The 9,055-nt window shown below is 46.1% G+C and overlaps 1 protein-coding gene across 2 annotated transcripts in view; it reads right to left on the bottom strand.

Annotated features, from left to right (window-relative positions):
- Positions 1 to 1,675: 1,675 nt before the first annotated feature.
- The window catches only part of ppih (peptidylprolyl isomerase H (cyclophilin H)), a 98,187-nt gene continuing 90,807 nt past the window's right edge, over positions 1,676 to 9,055 (bottom strand). For both annotated transcript variants that reach the window (XM_048241820.1, XM_048241821.1), the window contains exons 6-9: positions 8,962 to 9,054; positions 8,552 to 8,639; positions 3,033 to 3,073; positions 1,676 to 2,074 (exon numbers count right to left, since the gene is read on the bottom strand). In XM_048241820.1, the coding sequence (XP_048097777.1) occupies positions 2,006 to 2,074; positions 3,033 to 3,073; positions 8,552 to 8,639; positions 8,962 to 9,054 (291 nt within the window). In that variant the 3' untranslated portion in view covers positions 1,676 to 2,005. The remainder of the gene's footprint in view (positions 2,075 to 3,032; positions 3,074 to 8,551; positions 8,640 to 8,961; position 9,055) is intronic.

Here is a 9,055-nt window from a genome sequence, read left to right as displayed (position 1 = left end):
TTGGTTCTAAGATGCGTCACTCAAAGGCCAACACGGTCTCCTCCCATTGTGATTGGCCCTTTAAGGTAACATTGAGAACAGCCCACGAAAGCAACCCAGATTGAGAAGTGAACTCAGTATAAAATCTTATGAACTTCATTAAGCTTGCCAAGGGTCGTCCGTGTGCGATTGTAAATCTATGCATATTTGGCTCAAATTATCATGTGCAAATAGTATATGAATAATCTCATGTACTTTCAATAATTCAGTTGAATAATAGTAATGTAAGTAGTTTTCAAATAATTCATTGGAGGGTTTACATGTCAGTTTTATCAAAGCGCCTTAGCCTTATCCCGCTGCAACTATTAGGAATGTAAATATGAAGGCAACCTCTGGTAATTCCTCGGCAGGGAATCACCTTGTTACAGACCTAACACGGTTGGACCAGCTGCCTACCATGTTAACATGCTAGTCACTCAGTTTGGGCTTGTTTCAGGATAATTATATTGTTTCATTTGGATGTTTTTTATTATTATTATTTTAAATGCACTATATCAAACATTTACCCCATGCACTTAATTTGAGTACATAATAACCATATGTCAATCACTGTTGACACTTGCACTAACAGTGAAGTTTTTCACGTCTGCAGTTAGTGCTCTATCCCCAGGCCTGGTTGGGGGAGTTTGGGAGGGGCGGCTGTGTGGGAATGAGTCTGGCTTCAGTATGGGTCCACCCAGTGGCTGCGCGGGGACAAAGCATGGTGGAGTGGGAGCCCGTCCCACACTGCCCGTCTCCTTTGTCATGGAAATGTGTCTGGCACTGTTTACGAGTGCTGCTGGATGTGTGAAGGCCTTGTTGTTAATGGCAAGCCCTGTTGTCGCACACAAAGCCACGCTTCAGCGCTGACGCCCAGGATCCTGCGACCCAGGCCCAGAGCCGCATCTGAAAGGCCCTCTTTGTAGTGAAGCCAGGGCTGGGTGAGGTTGGGATGCGGGGCAGGCCAAGTGGCCCACACAAAGGAAGTTTCAACTGGGCAGTTGGCATCGGGGAGTTAGCCTTCCACAGGGTGTGCGCGCGTCTACTGGTGGTGCTTTCGAGGACACGGGGAAGGCCTGTAATCCACCAGTTACCACGCACGCACGCACGCACACACACACACGCACGCACACACAAAATGTAGGCTGTAGCCTTAGTGCAACCTGATATAACAAGTTAATCAGCATTTTAGCAGACCATGGTAGCGTGATATACACATTTATGCTCATCACGGTGACAGATCCCAGTGCAGAGAGGACAGCAGGAGGTTTCCATCTGAGCAGCACACAGCAGCCATGAGCGACCCCAGCCAGAGACTCTGGGCTCAGGCACAGATGAATCACTTTGAGGGTGACGTACAAAAAACAAACAGGTTGATTTATTTGGTAACATAATCAGTTCCCCCTACAGTTGAGAAGTGCAAAAATAAACAAACTAAATATGCCTCTTTTTCAACAAAGTATGAACACAACTCCGATACAATATAGAGGGAATACCCAAACACCAAACTTCCTATGGCTGTTTTACAAGCGATAAGACCTGCTCAGAGTGCGGCAGAAGTGCCGTTCGCCCTATTAACAGTTTATGTGCCATCAAAATGTTTTTGTAGATGAAATGATTTTATAATGGGAAAAAAAAACACACAATGCACACATTATTCAGGTGTTTGGCAGCACTGTATATTTGAAATTGTTCAGATCATTAAATCAGATTATTTTCCACGTGTTTGCGGCCAGTCCAACAGTAAAGCTCCTGTCCTTCAGGTGTCCCAGTGAAGAGCCTCTGCGTACAGGGGCCAGGTGCTGTCGAGAGGTGGGGTGGGTGGGGAGGGGGGTCTAACATGCCATATACCATTTGTTGCATGCACATACATACACACACACACATTTTTACACCAGTCATCATAAGTAAAAATATTTCCGCACAGGGATAGGGAGTCGGAGTAGAAAACGGAGTCGGTCCAGAAAGCAGAAGAGCTCCAAGCGGGCTACATTTCCCCACACTGGCTAATCACTATGGGCAGCTTGGGCTTGTTGTTGGGGCCTGTGGGGACATTCTGGAGGGAGAGAGGGGCAGTTACTCAGCATGACAGAGCATTCTAGAAGCCACACAGGCATTTCAAGCATCAAAATGAAGCTGTAGAAAGCGCTCTGCACATCAGCGCCGACATTTTTAACTGGCAAGCATTGGTCAAACGTTGGATTTTATTGAAGGGTGCCAACAAAATAGAACTGAATCGTAATCTACACGGTGGCCAGTGGCAAAGTGAAGCTGGTGTGCGGAGCTGTATTGGAATGTAATGGAATGGAATGCCGAAAGTGGAGTCTACCACACGCCAGTATTGTAGTCAAGTGACTATGCCCCGAGTCCGAGTCCAGGTTTGAGTCTCCAGTGTTCAAGTGCGAGTCAAGTCCAAGTCATTAAAAAAAAGTCAAGTCCGAGTCGAGTCCACTACTCATCCGAGTCAAGTCCGAGTCTAGTCACTATTAAATGCAAAACAAACAACCTTCGAGGCATTCATGTCTCCAGGAATGTGGCGCCGTTAAAGTTAACGTCCGTTACTGTAGAAAAATGGCATGATGTGTGATGTAGGCCTATGACATGAAGCAGTAACATTCCATTGCACTAATATTAAAACTGAGAATAATTTAGATATTAAAATCATATACCAAATAATATTCTAATGACATATTATAGCCTAATGACATTACAAAAAAAAAGTCGAGTCCTCGTCTCAATTTCCGAGTCTGAATGTACAAGTTCGAGTCATTCAGTGCTCAAATCCAAGTCAAGTCATGAGTCTCTAAATTTAGCTCATGACTCAGACTCGAGTCCGGGACTCGAGTACTACAACACTGCCACACGCATGTGGGCACCAATGTGCATAGCGCTTCACAACTATGGAAACCATGACAACCCATCACATCAATTCACAGTCACACCTCACTAACTAAAAACTGAAACATGAAAACAGCAAGCAGAAAATAAACAGGATATGAAGCGCGTCAACTAACCTCAATTTTTCTCATGACGAGTAGCCCATCCACCACTTTCCCTAGACAGAACAAACAGAGCAAAACATCACCTCAGCATCATCATAGCCTTAAAGGAACACCCTAACTCTTTTGCCGTCTGCCCCAGAGATAGAGATGAGGATACATAGAGTGGGTTCCTGGGTCCACTATGTTGAGTGACATCAAAACATTCTCCTGCCCCGAAACTATAGAATTCTCCAACTTCCCAGGTGCTCATGAAAGCACCAATACCCTTCTCCTCTCTGTGCCTGCAGTAACCCAGTCTGACATTGTTAGCCTAGCTTAGCATAATTCACTGGAATGGGTTACACCAGTTGGCCTATAGCTAAATGGGAGACACCACTCATGCTCCACGGTCAATGAAGTAACTGTTTGAACAGATACAGTCACCACATACCAACACTTTTAGGAGCTACACTACATTTACAATCTCTTAGGGTGTACTTGATTCTGATTGGCCATATATATATATATATGATAGTCCATGGGCCAGATGAGATGTCGGTACCACTCAAGGTGGCAAAGGTTGCTTATACTTTTTGAAAAGATACATGTCTGTAGTTTGCATTTTTGTATGATAACCCTGGAGTCACAGCTAAATTAGTGTGCCTATCTTGTTATTGGCCTTTGTTAAAGACATATTTGCATATTTGATTTTATTATGTTTGGTATCATTTTAAAGAGCTCAGCTTTTTTCACCTTTTGTGAACACTTTGGACAAATACAGCCGACCCTGGAGCTCTTCAAACTTTTAATCACACAAATTTTCCTGCCATTTCTACCAAATCATCTTTTTTCTTTTAATCCTATGGCATCGGGGAGCATCAGAGATACAAAATACAAACACTGCAATACTGGCATGACTCTAAGGATTCAGAAAATGTATAATTTACCCATATTATCTCATTCTGAGGTGGTGATTTTCAGCTTTATATCAGGCATGGCTTTTTTTCCGAAGAAAGGTAGTTTTGCCAACCTCTGAGACTCTGTCTTTAATTTATACTCAACCATCTTCTGGGCTTTGTGATTTTGTAGTGTATTTTGCTATTGCTGGTCCTGTCAGCACTGTCTGACCACTTCTATTTGATCTGAGCTTCAGACAGTGACAAATGTATGCTTGTTTGTGTGAGGCCAAAACTGGTGCATGAACATAACTTTTTGTCTATTAAGGGTTGAGACCAGACCAGGGTCAAACCTGAAACTTAAAAAGCCTCAGGGCAGGGCCACAAACACTGACCCTGGTTGCTTCACATGAAAATGAATGGTTCTCTATCAGTCGAACTACTCAGCATTAATCAATGGGAATACACTCCTCGATCGTGTGATGACCACTGAAGTCCTCTAATAGGTTCCATTGGCACGAAACGGCTCGGCTTTATATTAGCCAGCACGGCCAATGCCAAACAGTGCCGTATATCTGAACAACATAAACGACCATATGGAAGTCCGAACTTAGCCGGCTGTTCTACTGCTCCCCTCCTAGTATTTCCTCCGCACATTATGTAAATGAGCTATGTCTGAACGAAGCGGAGAACATGCGGTTAAGATTCACACCACGTGACGGCGTGTCAATGGCGTTTCTTTCGTGCGTCCATGTGGCGGGAGCACTTAAATGCCAGGGTCAGGACCATGATGGAGTGGCATAATGCTGTCCAGAAAATCTCCGACCTGGAAAGACGAAGACATCACGGAGCTACATGAGGGCAGACAGCATTGTGATAGAATACATGAAGGAAATGGCAAGAGACACGTTGATGTAGGCCTACAACCGCATCGCAAGCCCAAAGGAATCCAAAAGACCAAATCATCATAAGCAGAAAGCGCTGAAAAGGCAGTACAACGACGTCATTGATGACAATAACGGTATTACAGTATAATATAAGAGTATTTAATAAATTGTTAGCCAACACGGTCGGTTTTCTGTTCATTGATAGCCTTCTCATGACCTCACTGCTGAGCCCAATATTTTTTGAGAATGAATAATACCTAGCTAGAGAAAATGACTTACGTAAATGCAATAGACACATACAGTATTTGACTAGTTTGCAGGAGCATACAAAAGGCATGTGAATGGCAGATTATCATTTAGGCTGCCACTCAACGAAATGCAGGCATTGTAGTTAGCAGGTGCACCTGCCATTGGGACAGGAGAGATGCTTTTGGAAAAATAAACCAGGAAAAAACGAACCACTTCACCGTTATGTTAGTATTTTGTTTGCTGTTTTAAACCGTTGTATATGATGGCCTTGAAGTCTTGAGTTACTGAATTGGCTGGTACCATAAAGCCTACAAGTTTATGCATGCTCTCTCCAACGCAAACCAGATTTGGGTTCCATAGCCAAGTAATTCTGCTACATAACGTTGAAAACAGATAAATGTGTTTATTTGAAGCACAGATACAAATACTGTAGGTCAGCTTCAAGTAGGCCTATGCGCACTTACGTGACTACTTCAAGTATTAGCCTACGCACAATAGATTTTTCTTCTTTAGCCTACATAATGCATAGATTTTGTAAACAAAAACAACAGCTGTGACAGCGGCCGCATATATTCTGCGTCATAACACGCCTCTTGCGAACTCTGCAAGCCCCCACTCCTCACTCGACAACCACACAGAGATTCTGTAATGTGCTTGTATGTCGTGATTCTGTAATGTGCGTGTATGTCGTGTATGTCCATTTGCATAAACTGTCTGGGTATATCTCATGCCCGGACAGAGTTGGCAGTCCCACAATTCTGCTCGCACTGGGGCCGAAGGCTGTCCTCTTCCGGGCTACCTTGCCTGAGGAGATGGAGGCCAACGGCCCCCCTCCCAGTCCGCCACTCAAGGGGAGCCACTCGCGCGAGTGGCTGCTGGTTGAGCAGGGGGAGGCGAATTTGCCGGTCAGGCTGGCTGCAGAGTCCCCCACTCTCCAGGAAGCTCTCTGGGGTCTCATGATGATGACCAGGTATCCGTGGCCTCTGAGAGTAGCTCGCATAGTAGCTCGGACGATGCGCTCTTGGTGGAAACCCTATTCAGCGTGATCACCCGTCCAGGGCTTCGGGCCCTTCTCTGCCCTGCATGGGGCAGAGGAGCAGGGGCTGATCCACTTGCCCAAGGTGGAGGAGGCGCTGTCTGCCTAACTCGTCCCCCAGGGAGCATCAGCCCGTAGCCCGGCCACTTTGCCATCTAAGCCATGCAGGGCCAGGCGTCTAAAGCCATGCAGGGTCAGGCGTCTAAGGCTTATGCCTGTGTGGGGCAGGCATGCCGTGCCCTCAACACCACAGCAATCCTCCAGGTCTACGCCGTGGAGAGCATGAGGCTGGCTGCGGAGGAAAACGAAGCCCACGACTCCACTCCCTGAATGGAGGAGAGCACTGAACCTGGCCTTGCGGGCCTCGAAGTGCGCAGCCCTGGCACAGGGCAGAGCAATGGGCCATTTGGTGGGGCTGGTCCACCATCTGTGGCTCACGCTGTCCCAGCTACCCAAAAGGGAGTAGACTCCATTGCTGGATGCGCCTATCTCCCGCTCCGGATTGTTCGGGCCGACGATGGAGAGTATGAGGGAGCATTTCGAGGTGCCGCAGAATAGCGCCGTGGTGCACAAGACATTGCTGCCCCGGCAGGAGGCGATCTCCCATCCCGCCCCCCCACTAGCTCCGATGGCGGTACATCGGCAGAGACAGAGGTGCAGGCAGCAGCAGCAGCCAAGATCGGCCGGTCAGCCCCAGAGGAATAGTTTCCCACAGCAGGGCGGATGCCTCCCTCCTAGGTTGGGGAGCGGTGTGCGAGGGGCGAGCGGTCCGAGGGACATGGAGCGAGCAGCTGCAGCGGCCCACATAAATGCGCTGGAACTTTTAACAGTGCATCTAGTGCTCAAGCATTTTCGCCGGCTAATCGCAGGGCGTGATGTATTGGTGAGGTCAGACAATACAGCGTCGGTAGCCTTTATCAATCGGCAAGGCGGCATTTGCTTCCCGCAGCTATGCGGTCTGGCAAAAAGGTTGCTGTTATGGGAGAGGTGTCACCTCTCAGTCTGCACAGTTCATGTTCTGGGAGAACAGAACAGGACGGCAGATATGCTCACGAGGGGCTCCCAATCACTAGCCTGGCTCTGCCCTCCTACGTACTTCCGCTCAATTTTCATTTCCCTTCAGTAAGTCGTCTGGGTCTGCGGTATATTCACAGGTTTTCTCTGGCCAAAAATGTGCAGGTCCAATCAGCAAACAGAGGGAGTAGCTGAGAACGATGACGTTGAAGTTGTGCGCTAGTTTGAGCATGACATACGTTACGACCAAATGTTAGCGATTGATTATGGCAGATCAGAGTGGCTCTGGGCAGATCCAATAGTTTTTAACTAGTGGCCAGACTCTCTGTACATTATGAATTATGTACGAAAGTTGGGTAGGACCAGGCTACTATCACATTGGGAGTGGCATCTTCACCCACAGGGGGTGTGGCAGCGCTTCGGGAAAGCTCATGTCGATCTCGTTGCCTCGCGCGACACGATATACTGTGCTCTGGCACACGAATAGCTGAAGGCCTTGCTGTATGCTTTCCCCCCGAAGGCATTGATCCCAGCGATGTTGGAGAGAGTGAGGAGAGACAGGCATAAAGTGATTCAGATAGCCCCTTGGCGCAATCAGATTTGGTTTCCGGTTTGACCCTGGTCTGGTCTCAACTCCTTCATGGACAAGAAATTATGTTCAAGCACTTGTTTTGGCGTCGCACAAACAAGCATACATTTGTCACTGTCAGAAGCTCAGATCAAATACAATTGGTCAGACAGTACTGACAGGACCAGCAATAGCAAAATAAACTACAAAATTACAAAGCCCAGAAGATGGTTGAGTATAAATTAAAGTCAGAGTCCAATAGCAAAGGAAACCTCAGAGGTTGGCAAAACTACCTTTCTTCGAAAAAACGGCATGCCTGATATAAAGTTGAAAATCACCACCTCAGAATGAGATAATATGGGTAAATTATACATTTTCTGAATCCTTAGAGTCATGCCAGTATTGCAGTGTCTGTATGTTGTATCTCTGATGCTCCCCGATGCCATAGGATTAAAAGAAAAAAGATAATTTGGAGGAAATGGCAGGAAAATTTATGTGATTAAAAGTTTGAAGAGCTCCAGGGTCCCCTGTATTTGTCCAAAGTGTTCACAAAGGACTTGAATGAAAGCTGAGATTGTCCTCTTTAAAATGATACCAAACATAATAAAATCAAACATGCAAATATGTCTTTAATAAAGGCCAATAGCAAGATAGGCACCTGTGTCAAAAATGTGTTTTTTCAATGGGGGAGAGTATCTTTAACAGCTGATAACACTAATTTAGCTTTGACTCCAGAAGGGTTATCATACAAAAATGCAAACTACAGATATGTATATTTTCAAAAAGTATAAGCAACCTTTGCCACCTTGAGTGGTACCGACATCTCATCTGGCCCATGGACTATGATACATTACATGCAATACTGTAATGATGTGGTGATGTCACTGCCAGGTGAGACTCACCGAACACAACATGCTTCCCATCCAGCCAGTCACACTTGGTGCAGGTGATGAAGAACTGACAGCCATTAGTGCCGGGCCCACTGTTAGCCTGGAGACATACATAGAGAGAGAGATAGAGAGAGAGAAAGACAAGTCACACACGCATACAGAGAAATAAAAACAAAAACACATAGAAAAACCCTGGCCTGTGTGTCTAACTCGTTTAACCGTAGACACAGGCATCCATGCACATGCAAACACAAGCCTGTCACGATAATTATGTTATCGACTTCTCGCATGATATGAAAATGACCACAATAACTTCTGCAGACCTCTAAATTTACATTTGAGTCATCGGTTTGAAGTATAAAAATAGCTATGAAGACAGGCCTACACATACACAGAATATCACACCTGCCTGGCCATCTTACCATAGCCAGAAGACCTGGGGCTGAGTGCTTCATCTTGAAGTTTTCATCTGCAAAAGGACCTCTGTAGATGCTGCATATTCCAGTGCCATCCCCC

Source organism: Alosa alosa, chromosome 4 (genome assembly GCF_017589495.1).
Source record: "Alosa alosa isolate M-15738 ecotype Scorff River chromosome 4, AALO_Geno_1.1, whole genome shotgun sequence".
NCBI classification, from domain to species: Eukaryota; Metazoa; Chordata; class Actinopteri; order Clupeiformes; family Clupeidae; genus Alosa; species Alosa alosa.
Note: the sequence above shows the minus strand (reverse complement) of the source record. Positions and strands in the feature narration are given on the sequence as shown.